General features: G+C 29.7%; 1 protein-coding gene across 1 annotated transcript in view; it reads right to left on the minus strand.

Moving 5' to 3' along the window:
- LOC135925976 (1-phosphatidylinositol 4,5-bisphosphate phosphodiesterase gamma-1-like) overlaps positions 1-12,299 on the minus strand; it is a 28,259-nt gene extending 15,960 nt beyond the window's left edge. The window contains exons 1-14 of the mRNA XM_065461594.1: positions 12,092-12,299; positions 11,897-12,046; positions 11,743-11,836; positions 11,641-11,694; positions 9,711-9,882; positions 9,557-9,646; positions 9,281-9,388; positions 8,153-8,268; positions 6,967-7,284; positions 5,849-6,023; positions 5,672-5,732; positions 4,567-4,634; positions 3,196-3,854; positions 459-740 (exon numbers count right to left, since the gene is read on the minus strand). Coding sequence (XP_065317666.1) covers positions 459-740; positions 3,196-3,854; positions 4,567-4,634; positions 5,672-5,732; positions 5,849-6,023; positions 6,967-7,284; positions 8,153-8,268; positions 9,281-9,388; positions 9,557-9,646; positions 9,711-9,882; positions 11,641-11,694; positions 11,743-11,836; positions 11,897-12,046; positions 12,092-12,299 — 2,555 coding nt within the window. The remainder of the gene's footprint in view (positions 1-458; positions 741-3,195; positions 3,855-4,566; positions 4,635-5,671; positions 5,733-5,848; positions 6,024-6,966; positions 7,285-8,152; positions 8,269-9,280; positions 9,389-9,556; positions 9,647-9,710; positions 9,883-11,640; positions 11,695-11,742; positions 11,837-11,896; positions 12,047-12,091) is intronic.
- Between the last annotated feature and the right edge of the window lie 1,451 nt (positions 12,300-13,750).

The raw sequence follows: 13,750 nt of genomic DNA on the forward strand, positions 1-13,750 counted from the left end.
AACCGAGACTTGGTAACTCATCTCAGCACAACTTTTACTTTACCCATGGATTTCAGATGTTTTAAATTTAAATTATTGTTCATTTTAGAATCCTGGCCGTGTCGGACTAATTTAAAAATAATGTTGGAAAATCATGAATGGATCGTTTAATGTGTCAATCATCTTTTCGAGTTCCCTTTTTGAAACAATTAGCAAAATGCCGCTAAAATTAAATCAAAATAACCGATATTTTTTAAAAATTCGAGACCACATGTCGAAAAAAATGGTCAAAAATAAAAATCTACAAAAAAAAAATTCCCTTCGACCTCTGCGTTGGTAGAATTTTAAATATTCGCATTTTGATGTGCAAAGTGCACTTAAATATGCGAATTTAGGGCAACTCAATAAATATGCGAATATTGGATAATTTAGCCGTAAATTTTAAAAATTACCAATTCGAATAAAAAATTTAAGTTCACCTTAATGATTCGACCGATTCGTGTGTCCGCTCGCTATCACCGACCGGAGACCCAATCATATCGCCACTACTCTCCAGCGGTAGAGTTAGAAAATCACAGCTTTTACCGATGGGTTCGCCCAACGATACCTTGAAATCTTTGCACCTCAAGGGGTGCTGGGTGTAATAGTCAACTAGGGCGGATAGGTCGGGAAAACAAATATGGGGTGTTAGGTAATAGTTGAAAACCCCGTTCTCGAGATATTTCCATTTGATTCGGCAATGCTGGGGCTTGTTTTGCCACCTTTGCAAGGGTTGGGTTTTCATAAAAATTTATTTAGATCTTTTTTTACTATATATAGCAAATATAAATGAAATTTAAAAAAAAACAATTCAATTAAATTAGAGGGTGAGATGGGTTTTACTTGTATTGCTATATGGATCCATGAATAGCAACGCAAATATCGTTAAGCCTTCATAGGTAGAAGGCTTAATCGCTATTTAGCTAGCATTCATCAGGCGTTCTATACCCAAGATTATATACGCTTTCCATTACAAAGATCTACTGTTTAAGCATGAGTTATATATTGGCATAATGCTTCAGGCTCGAGTTAATATAAAATTTTAGAGACAGATCCGTGGCTCCAGACCTCTCTTCCATGAAAAAAAAGTGGGGGCATTGGTTTCCGTTCTCCATCACTCCCTCTCTGCTTTTATCTCTCGGGAGAATAAGCTGTTTGAGTCTATTCTGACCTGCAAGTTGTTATTCACACTTGAGTGAGCAATTGTCAACCTGGAATTTTGCAGACCCATCCACACTCCAGAAAGCTTTGGGAAATTACCCGAGGGTCTCATTCCTTCGATTGGATTTCCTCTTATAGCGTGATATATTGGAACAATGTTCCGCTTTCAACCAAGTTATTCTGAATCGGGCTACAAATGGTTGTGGGCGATTAACTTGTTAAATAAAAAAAACGGCTTTTTCCGCTTTGCCTTGGGGTACGATACATCGCTTCCTTCAAAAATTGTAATAATTGTTTGTTTTTTTCTACCCTTCAGATTCCAAAGGACAAATATTGATCGCTTTCCATGGCACACAATCAGTAACCCGATCTCAAAAATAAATCCAGAAAAGGGCGCCAATATCCCATAAACACTGGAGCTAAATCTCTTATGCTTAAGCAACATCAAGAGTTTTATAACCGAATCATCTGGTCTTCTAGTTTTAGGATTACGTATGCGTTGGTATTTCTAATTAGAATTGATAGAAACACCTCTGGGATTAGTTCAGCAGATAAAATTTTGGAAATAATATGGGGGCCTTTCCCTGACAAATCTATTTTCGTGGACTATGTTTAAATCGAATGAAACTTTGCATGATGATTATATATGTTGCGAGGACCTAAAATTTAATTTTTTATTTTAGGGCACTAACTCAATTACCTCCGGCCGGAGATATGGCGGATAAAAGCTAAAAAAAATGGCGTCGTTCCTAATACGCAAAAACTGATAAAAAAAAGGATTATTCAAAATATATAAATATATATGATAGAGAACTATATTTGATCTCGTTAGATAGCAGTTGAATTCCTTTTGTCTAATAATAATCTAATTTTTCCTTAAAAAAAATCTCAGCTGTTTCTATTTCTGGGAAAGAGAAACGTCAGTTAACTTCAATATATAATTTTATAAAAATTGGCATACATGCTTATTAAATGAATATAAATTAATATTGAAAAAGATTAGATTAGGATAACCATTGTTATAATTTTTATCGATAAAAAAAAGTCTTATAGATGGCGATGAAACAACATTTAGTGAATTTTGAAGTCATTGATTTTACATTTCGTGGTGGTATTTTAAGCATACTGGATTTACAATTCCAAATAAAAAAAGGTTGAGAGGGTCTATAAGTAACATTTTCTACTTGACCTTAGTGAGAACTTGAACAAGATCTAGCAGAATAATCGCCTTCGCGTGTATATTTTTGCCAATTGCCCATGCTTTACTAAATCTTTTACGAAATCAAATATAAGGAGTCCATCATTCATAATTTTTTAGGGGTAATCTATATATTTTACAAGTTTTTTCACTATTAGTAAGGACGCCATATTTTTTTAGTTTTCAGCCTTAACCCTCGGAACTAATCGAAGTCCTCATAACAGGCGCAAAATTTTACTACTCGATTTCAAAGAAGTTCACGAAACCTGATCGATTCCACGTGGAATGAACATGTGAGGGAGACACGAAAAATGTATGTAACATTTATTCCATTCGTCAACCCTTGGTTTCTTCAGAGATCCTAAGACATATCATATTATTAGGTAGAGAATTAAGCAAATTAATGATGATAACAATGAAGCTTTCAAGCCTATATATTCACCAAAGAGACTGCAAGTGCTATTCATAATTTCGTATAACAATACCAGCGAAACCCAACTCACCTTTTTTAATCGTTTTTTCTTTTGTAAATATTTTTTTTTAGGAATGTGTCCCTGAAAAAAAAAATAAATATTAAATTCACAAACTTTTTGAAACTTTAAATGGAAATAAAATATGTACGTTATTTCGATTATAAAAATAAAAACGTGTCCAAAATATAGATCTAGACAATTTTTATAAATTTAACATGGATTTCATTGAAATTTTAAAATTCGCTAATTTTTGAAACTTTTTGAATCATATTTTAAAATGGTTTTGGACACCGCCTTATTTATAAGATATAAAATAAAATTGAATTTATCTATTTTTTTGGTAACATAAATGAAAGGGTATAATCGCCTTGAAAAACTCCGCTATTTCTGATCAAAAATCGACCGTCTCCACCAGTCCCGCCAGCGCATTTTTTAAGCATATTTTCGGCGTCCCGCCTTGGCCTGGTTAAGGTGTGAAATAACCAAAGGCGACTGGAGTCGGAATCTTCCTGCGAAGACTCGTGACCATTGGATCGGTCTTTGGCGCTGATCTTGAGGTTCGAAGTCAGTTTGCGGTTGATATCATTCACCGTAGGTTTATCTTGATGAGGCCTATCCTCGGGGTTAGAGAAACGTGGATCATTGGTTTTGGTAGTATGTTGAGTGACTTTTCCCGCGTTTGACGTCTGCCCCGATACACTGGATTGAGTTGGGACATTTTGACGCGCCTTATGAGTTATTTCCGTCGCAAACGCAAGATGCGCGGATTTCTTTTCTATCTCGACTCCGTTTTCTCCATCGTCGAGTTCGGCAAATTCGTTATTATCCTTCGTATCCTTACTGGCTACAGTTCCGGCAAATTTGGCGGCATCGTTAGACCCGCGAAGTTCGGCACCATGGTTATCGCCCATATTTTGAATTTTATTCAAGGCCGAGGTAATATCCCCGAAAAAGTACAATTTAATGGCCGTTAGCACTAAGTAAAAGGGTGTCCAATTAGGAATCTTGGTTTTAAAAATTAAATAAATAATATATTATTCTTTTAAAAAAAATATTAAGAAAATTATGGAGAATTTATATTTATCTACGATGCGCGTAGCATTTTTTTTATTTATTTATAGCAAATAACGTAAAATTGTGGCGCCAAAATTAGAAACATTTTTAAAAAAATGTTACCCGCAAAATTTGAGATAATATTTACTAAAAATGTAAAATGATGTTGTTATAGGGCTCGTTTTGAGCCGATTTTTCAAAAAGGCTAACTCAGTATTTTAGTCAGAAAATAATTGCTGGAGCCCCGAGATTTTCTAATATATGTTCTAGACCTTTGCTCCTTCTATGAGCAAAATCTTCAGGGCTTTCGTAACATTTTTTCTGGATGAAATATTTGTTTTTATAAACACCCGCCAAATTTGAAATGATTTTTTCGGGAAATGTAAAATGAGTATAAATAACTAAATATATATAAATATATGTATATATAATGATATATATGCATATCGTAGGGGGGTTGAGTATTGTATTGTTCTAAGTCCATTTTTATTGAAATTGTTCGTATCGCATTTAAATTTTTTTTAAAATCAAAATGTGATGAACGCAAATGAAAGAATTATTTTCTAAAAATTATATTTTGACATTTTTATCGTGGGTATATAAAATATGGTAAGGTATAATTTGTGGGAGATAGAACATTATAATATTCAGCCGAGAAAAAACTTTTAAATCCTTGGATCTGACATACATGATTCCGTGTTTGATGGGACTAGATAAATCGGTTTCTATTACTTTTTTAAAAAAAAATTAAATAAATACAGGTTGCCAAACTAACAAAAGTAAAATGGAGTTAATCTTACCCCCCCCCCCCCTTTCAAAATTCCAAACAGCTGTTCTGAATGGTGATTTTTTTATTTCAAATAATAGGAATAAGCACGAAAAACACATCTTTAAAAAGTATTTTAAGATATCGTCACTAGTTCCTGTCGATTTGTAATTGACACATTTATATTATTTTTTTCTAGAAGAAAAAGGAATACTTTAAGGAAAATAAAAATAAATTTAAAATAAGTTAAATATTGATGATAAGAAATTTTGGGATGTTATAATAATCACCTTATGATTAAATTGTAAAAACTTTTTCTATAAAAAAAAAGTTAAATGGTGTCTGAGCTTCTTTCAGATTTGAGAATATAAAAAAGTAGGACCTCATTTCCGTTTTTTATTTAAAGAAAATTTCGCTAGAATTAATTTTCATAATTTATATATTTTTTTTTCCCTTTCTTTTCGTAACTTTAGTTCATTTATTCTATTTATATTTATTTCATTCTTTTAATCTATTTATTTTATTCATTCTAAAAAAAATCTAGAATATCCCGTCTTGTAAACTCATGTAATTAAGCTAATATTTAATTAAAGTCTAAATGTCTAATTTTTTGAAATTTTTTTTTAACAAATCTTGATATTTAAAAGAAAACCGCGAAAATGTTTCGTTCCATTTAAGTGGTTCAATTTATGATTATTTCTTTCAATAATTAATTGTTCTATTTGATTTATTAGTGGTTCAATTTATAATTATTTCTATCAATAATTAATTGTTCTATCTGATTTATTATATTTTTGGTGTAATAAAATGTTATGTTTTATTATTTTAGTAGTTAAAGATGAGAGATAAATTATCACAAAAATTATTTAGACAAAAAAAAAGAATTTGTAAACATATAAGGGGAATGTCACTACACCATATCAATGTCAAATATGATTATTCTTCGAAAAGAGAAATAATTTTTGAATGTCAAGAGGAATAATATTTCTATGAGTGTAATACTTTCGTCACGTGTCATAAATACGAATTTTTCTTCGCTAGAATTTTCGGGGAGTTTTCTGTGCTAAAAAATTTAAAAATATTACAAAAATAGAAATATGGCGCCAAAAACTATCACGTTATTAAAAAAAATTATCTACGTCACGCGATAGTTCAAAAAGAATAATAGAATAATCAAACTTTCAGGATAATCTTGCGTTTCAATTTTTCGGGAGATGGTAACATGTCGGGATCGTCTTCGTGATTGACGGGCGAGGTTAGTAACAAATCGCCGAATATTTCTTTGAACAGCGAGGCCAATATTTTCATTTGGTAAAGCGAGCAATGATCTTCGATGGATAGGATCAAGGGGTAGCTGTTTAAAAATCATATTATATATATAACGGGGAATGTGAATTCGAACCCGGGATCAGGAAATTTCGTAATTGTTTGGTTGGAACGGAGACCGATTTTAGGACAACTCATTATACCCGGGGTGAAATGGACCTGGGGTAGGTTCGGACCCCTCTTAGGAAGTTGGTTTTAATTAAGTTCCCGTTATCAAAGTTCGCATTTAAATGAAATTTAAAATTCTTGAAACCGGGTTCGGTTTCGCATCCCTGATATATATATATCGGACTTGCTGATGCAAATATTATACGACTTGGTCCAAATTTTAATGCTTTATTTCAAGCCAGGCTCTAACCCAAACCGGATTTTTATATTTGACCATTTTACGGTCCCGGATATTTAAAAATAATTTTGGATGTGTGTAAATTGTTTCGAGAGGTGGAATTGAGAATATGAGCAGTAAAATGTAACGTTAAGCGCTACATTATGCCATTCTTAATTTTGCAGCTGATTAATTTAAAAATTTATCTATTTTTAAGTCGGCCCGGCTGGGATTTTGTAAAATATTTTTAAAAATAAATCTGAATCTCACTAAGATAATTCTTAATATCACCCATCACAACTGCAAGATTCGGTAGACATGGTCTTTATTAGTCACTAATCCAATCAATTAAATATTTTATGATTGACATCTTATTATTAATTTTTGACATTTATGCGCCATTTACTGTAAAAAAATAACTCTATATTTAAACATTATTTGAATGACATTTGTAATAATATAAAAATCACACAACAATTTTTAAAGCCCGGTTCAGCTCAGGATTATTTTTAAAATAAAATTGTAATGGCGGTTTCGATAGTGCTATTAGTAATATACTGGTCACGTTTAATCGATCCGAAAGATGGTTCAAGTCCAGAGACATTTTGCTCAATCTATAGATAGATCAGTATATCTAGATACTCACTCAGTATCCATGAAGGCGCATGCCCTGAGGGCGATCAAAACTTCCCTGACACCTATTTTGGTGGTCAGGGTCATGCCGTGATAAACGAGGGGCAGGGGTTGCAATTGTGACGCGTGGTTAGCCTGCAACACGGTGCCGCTAAAACTGCAAGAGTTGCTGAGTAAAGAATTGGTGGAATTGTTGGAATATGAAGAAGCGGAAGGATAAAATCCGTCCCAGCAATCAATCTCCAAGCATCGGCCATGGTAAGGGTAGGTCAAAGCGGATATGTAGGCTTCCGGGCTGGATTCACTGGAGAGTTGGTCACCGGTAAGGTAACTGGGTATGGGAAATGGTGGATACACATTAGCCAAATAAAATAGTAAATCGAATTAAAGCGAAAGGATTCTATATGTTCCATATAATACAAATTATTGGTGGGAAATTTTGAACCAAACCGACCTCAGTTCAAAATATTGTTTTAGAAGAACTGAACCAAGGCCGAAAGTAAAATTAATAATATCTTTCCACTTTCTAAATATATAAAATAACGCGACAAAACGGCTAAAACAATTTTTCGTGATATTTTGAACCATTTTTTCTTGATAGTGCGTTAATAAGTTAGATTACGCACATAAATGCTTCAGTTTAGGGTTAAGTAAGTTATCGAGCTATCGAGAGACAGGATCCCTAGGAATTTCAGATAATTTTGCCGTGAACCTTCCGAAGTAAGTTAGTATAAAAGTTCCGATTTACGATTTTATTCAGAAATAAATATTATGTAAGCCTCAAGATTTTAAAGAGTTTCCAAAACTTTCTTCTAACTATAAGAAAAAATTTCGAATACATAATACTTATTTTGGCTTAAAATCTTAATTAGAGTCGTTTTTTTTAAATATCGACAAGAATCGGCCATTTTAACAACTGTAAATGTTGAAGTTTGTACTATTTTTATGAAAAAATAAAACAAATACGAGAATTCATGGCAAAATTATATCAATTCATAGAGTAAGACACTCAATGTACGCTCGAACATGATTCAGCCAAAGATTTAGATCTATCTTTTTCGCAAATAGGAATGAAAATATTTAAGTTATTGATAAAATCTAGGGTGAATAAAAGCGTAGCTTTTTAAAATTACTACTTAAACCCCATATGACGGAATATTAATAAGGAAGTTAATTAGCTGTTTGTTATATGGATATACGTGTTGTGAGACGAATTTATCCAGTAATGCGATAACGGCCTAGTCATATCCTGATTCACTTCCTTGCAAATAGGATCCAGGAGGTCATTCTTCGAATCGTACAAATAATCTATAAACTTATGAAATAATTAATATCTTCTTTTAAAAAAATATTTTTCGAGAAATTTTATATTTAAAAGGGTCTACTAATCCTAAATATCAATATAATTAATAATAATAATAAAAAGGTAGGAGAATAAGCTCATTTTTACATTTAAAAATTAAATCATTTTTTTTGAAGAATTTAAGAAAGTTTATTAATTTTTGAAAGTTCGAGAAATTATAGAAATTTACTAAAGTCGCGAAATTTTTAAGGGAAAAAAAACATGGTAAGCAAAAATTAATTTATATTATTTTTCAAAATTAAAATAAGAAGAGAGAAGAGAATTGGTAGGAAATTATAAATTCCTGAAATTTGAAAAAAAATTTAATGGAAGATTTTGGTCATCTTTTATGAGGAAGTTTCGAAATTTTGAGATTTTTAGAAAAATATATATTTAGGAAATAGTCCAAGGAAGGAATAAGCTAATTGCCTTGAAAAAAGTGATAAAATCTCAGGTTTTTCGATTTAGCAAAAAAAAACAAGGGTCACGTCACCTCTCAAGATCGCCCAATCAATCAATCAAAAACGAATCGAATAATAAATTATTCGTATTTGACTTTTATTTTAAACGACAAATAATTTGCTACAGTAGCAATTCCTATTCCTATTTGATTGGTATGATTACGAATATATTCGATCCGTTTAAAAAAAACCGAAGAACGAATAATTCATAATTCGATATTCGTGTTCGAATAGGCCTACTCCCAAGTGCGACCATGGAATAGTATTGCACCACCCCTTGAATCGTCACCGACACCTGCGAACCATTAATATAGGCCTTACTTTTTAAAGCCGTCGTCACATTGTGAGATATAATGGCATTTGCTTTCGCGCTTTCGGCTAACTCAGGAAACCTTGTCAAGGTTTTTGAAAGCGTAACTTTATAAAATACTAGGAAAAGGTGGGTAAATTTAAAAAAACCTTGAGGCCGCTGATAAAATTATTTGGAGGGGGGGGGGCAAAAAAAATCGGGGCTCATTTAGTACCTCTTTGCGCAAGAGATATATGTCGCTCATATCTTTGGTGAGATCTTCGATGTATTCGTCCATGACCTGTTTAATGTGATCGGGTTGTATGAATTGCTGATTTGTTTCCTTAAAGAGAATTTTTTTTTAAATAGGTTCTTCATATAAAACTTTTCTTTCTCTCTTTCTTTCTTTCTTTCCTTCCTTCCTTACTTTTTTTTTAAAATTTCTTTTCCACAAAATTAATCAACCAATCCCATAAATTTCAAGAATGTAAAAAAAAAAAAAATTATCTACTTTTTGCACTTGAACCAAAAACTTATTGAATTCGTCCAAGGTAACTGTCTTGCCGTCGAGAGAAAATTCGTTGAGATGCAGAGAGTATATCTGGAAATATCGATTGAAAGATTAAAACAATTGAATAAATAATTCTAAAAAAAGGATAACTCACCTGATTGCATTGCAACAGCTGATTATACACGAACCGGAAATCGTCGAAGGTCAGGTCCTTCCCTTCGTTATTTTCAAAGTCGAGCGAGACACACAGGTGTTTGACGAGGGAATTACCGCATTTGACACCAATCTTGTTGAGCAAAAATTTGACGTCCTGCCAAGCCAATTTCCTTTGGTGGGGTAAGATAATAAATAATGAATATAAGTCAGATTTCTATAGGATATTTTTTTGAATATTTAGCATTCTTAAATGACAATAATTTCTGAACTGCATTAGTGGTATAATTAGTTAAAGCAGCATATACATATTTTTTTTTAAGCATACGCTTGACTTTTTGCATATTATGTTTTATTGCAAATGTAGCATAATATGAAAATAAGAGGATACCTCCTACTATATAATATAGTAATATTTTTAATGACAGAAATAAGGATTATTCTAAGCTACCTACAGATAGGCATTTATCAACCTCAACATTAAAAAAACACATTCAATACATTAAATCGTAGTTTTCAGATTATTCAGAATATTATAATTATATCCAGTCCAGCTATTGTACCGCAACCATATTACAATATGGCAAGTCGTACAATTTCATCAGGCACAAAAGATACAGCAAGGGGACTGCTTAGCAAAAAGCAGTATTATAAAATACAAAAACTTATTGTAACCTTGACCTTGACCTTAACAAGGTGTTTGTGTATGATGCCCCGTAATACCACCATTTAAGAGAAATAAATAAAGACGTAGTCGCAGTGAGACCCCTGTGTGTGGGTTACCTCAATTAGGCACTGTCTAATGGCATTATATGCAAAACACAAAAATTAAACAGGAATTTTTCTTGTAAATTAAATTTAAACCAGAGTATATATGGTAATTTTAATAACTATAACTTTTTTGATTGTTATATAACATATAAAATATTATATTTTTTTTAAACAAAATTTATTATACAAGAATAACTATAAAAAAATATTGTTAAAGATATGAAAATTAAATTAAATTTTTTTTTGTATATATATAGAAAGAAAGAATGAAACAATTACATAATTGTCTAAGATTTTGCAATAAAAAAATATAGGAAAATTTATAACATCTTATCAAGTATGTCATTGAATCTTGGGGAAATTTTTTGAGTTTTTAATTTTAAGATTCCATGTTTTTTTGAAACAATTATAAATATAAATAAATTCAAAATATAATTTTAAAAGAAAAAGCTGAAAATTGTCATAAATATATTTTGAGGAAAAAACCAGATATTGTAAATTGATGTCATTAGAAAAATGTGATAACTAAATAAGTAGACACTAGATAAGAGTATTTTATTTGAATAGATATATAAATATTAAACAATTATAAGGAATAAATTAAAAATATAATTTAAGGTAAAAGTAAAAATTGTCATGACGTATGTCTCTTATATTTCTAAAACATATTCACAAAATAGTGTTTTTTCCTGTTAATGGAAGTTAGCCTTTAGATTCCTCCACAATATCTGCTCAATATGGTGTCCATGCAAGGATTGGTCATTTGGATTGATAAAATTTTGACTATGATTTATATTGTGTCTAAATAATAAAACCTAATAAGATAAAATTTTAAATTTTTTTTAATGCTTCTACAAGATTTTATAATCTAGTTGAAATTAAAATTTTAATTTTAAAAAATCAATTCTTTTTTTTATAAAATAAAATTTAAAAAACACAAAAAATTTCCATATGATATAATGACTTACCTAATATTTATGTTTTTTATAAATGGTAAACTTTAATTTAGAAAAATATAAGAGGTAGCAAATAAATTCTTGACTAAGAGTAGCAGAGACTAGTGACATAACTGTATATTATTATTACAACTTACCTTAAATTATAAAAAATGCAAAACCTATAATTCTAATTTAAATTTATTAATTATTTGAATTAAGAACCTTTCTGTTGTAATGTCATTATTCATCAGGCAATTGTATTCCTTCCTAAGTAATCTATTAAATATTATAGAAAATGTGTATATTTAAATTTTTAAAAAAAACCTTTCACACTGCAATTGATAATTGGCATTTTTAGTATCTCTAGTCAAATGTATAATACCTTGATAGAAAATTTTGAATATTTCTTTATCTGGAGCTTGGTTTACAAGGAAGGTTTAATGATATATTTTAAAATTGGAAATAGAAATAAACTAACCTATAAGAGATAAGGTTTTAAATCTAAACTCTGTGCCATAATAAAGGGTTAAACAAAGACTTGCTAAACATGTCTTTGTTTCTTCAAAACATTTTTCAAAATCAATTGAGTCTTTCCCTACTTTGATGTTATGTAATTCTTTGTAATCAACTATTTATTAATAAATTTAGATAAGTAAATAATACATAAATTAACTTATTCCCTCAATTTCATTATGTTTGGTCCATATTAACTGTCGGGTTTCCATTTTAATAAAGAATACTCTTTGATCAATTTTCTTTTTAGACGGAATGGCCTTGTGTAACATGATCCCACATTGCAACTTTTTAAGCATTTGATGCAATTCACTATTAAGTTTATGAGACAATTCATTTCCTTTAATTTTCGAGTTGAGATTCAGCATATTTAAGGAAGTATATAGGTACTATTTAAAAATTTAAATAACACATTAATTTTAATTTTGGATAAGTGATATATGCACATATGACTAATTTTTAGGTGTTTTTTATTATACAATACAATATATATTTACAAATAAAAATTAAATAAAATTATCTAAAAAATATTACAAAAATAAGTAAAAGAAAAGCATTCCTTAAAATATGGTTTCAATGGAATATATATATTTATGAAATGATATATATAAATTAAATGATAACAAAAGACCCATATCCTGAAACAAAATTTTTTATTGATCCTATTTGTCAATATTTATTGTCTATATTTGTATATAATAAAAAATCTACCAGTGTAATTTAGAGACTAATTAAAATAATTGATTTAAGATAAGGGTAATTTATAGTATACCCATTCATAAAGTTTATATATTAATTGATAAGGTGTAAACATTCCTTTACTTTAAAAGAAAACTAATCATAATATTCAAAAAGTGCTTACCAGGGAATTTCTAATATCAGATTTTTAAAATTTACAAATTATAATTATCAAATATTTAAAATCGATTATATATTTTTTATCTGTATACCTTGTATTAAGGTATAATTTTCAAATTCTTAATAAATTTTACCGAAGGCAATTATTATTTAAGTGAATTTTTATATATTTTAAAACATTTGTTTTGATAAATTTACAACTTGAAAACGAGTAACGTATTTTATTCAATATTTATTTTATTACATAATATTACAACTAACTCAATCATTAACAAAAAACACGACTATATATATCTATAAAAACAAATTAAACTTTAACAACCTAAAGTCATAATCACAATATACTTTAAAGTTAATGTTCAAATTTTATAACCTTTTATCTTTAATATCCCACAGTGATAATTTATACAATTTTAAAAGTTACAATTTCAAAGTTAATTTAAATTTAGATAATTTTCCTAATACAACAATTCTATAGACATATTATACCAAACATAAGTAAAGGGAGTAGCGAGGGGCATATATTGTAAAGTGAAAAAAAATTATCTACTATTTTAACATAAATAAACACATTTTAACACCTATTTTATAAAATAATTTAGCTACGTCCTTACGTAAGTAAGATTTAATTTTATATAATGAGAAATGCTATATGTTTTAGACTTCAATAACATCATTCAGTAAAATCTAAAAAGGATATTTCTTTAGTTTCTTTAGGTACAGGTAGCTTATAATACATTTATTGAACTATATATCTCAGGTTTAATACCTCATTTGGGCTAAAGTTAGAATAATCAATTAAAATATTTTCAATGGCCCATTTGTAAAAAATATTTTGAATTATTTATCTGGCTCAGCTTGAAAATCCTTTTGGGAATCGGGATAGGGCCGGATTTTGCATTCCTCTAGTGTATATCAAAAAAAACATTTTTTAAAAGTATTGTTATTATGAATTTCTATA

The sequence above is a fragment of the Gordionus sp. m RMFG-2023 genome, chromosome 3, assembly GCF_954871325.1.
Source record: "Gordionus sp. m RMFG-2023 chromosome 3, tfGorSpeb1-WG-v2, whole genome shotgun sequence".
Lineage (NCBI taxonomy): Eukaryota > Metazoa > Nematomorpha > Gordioida > Chordodea > Parachordodidae > Gordionus > Gordionus sp. m RMFG-2023.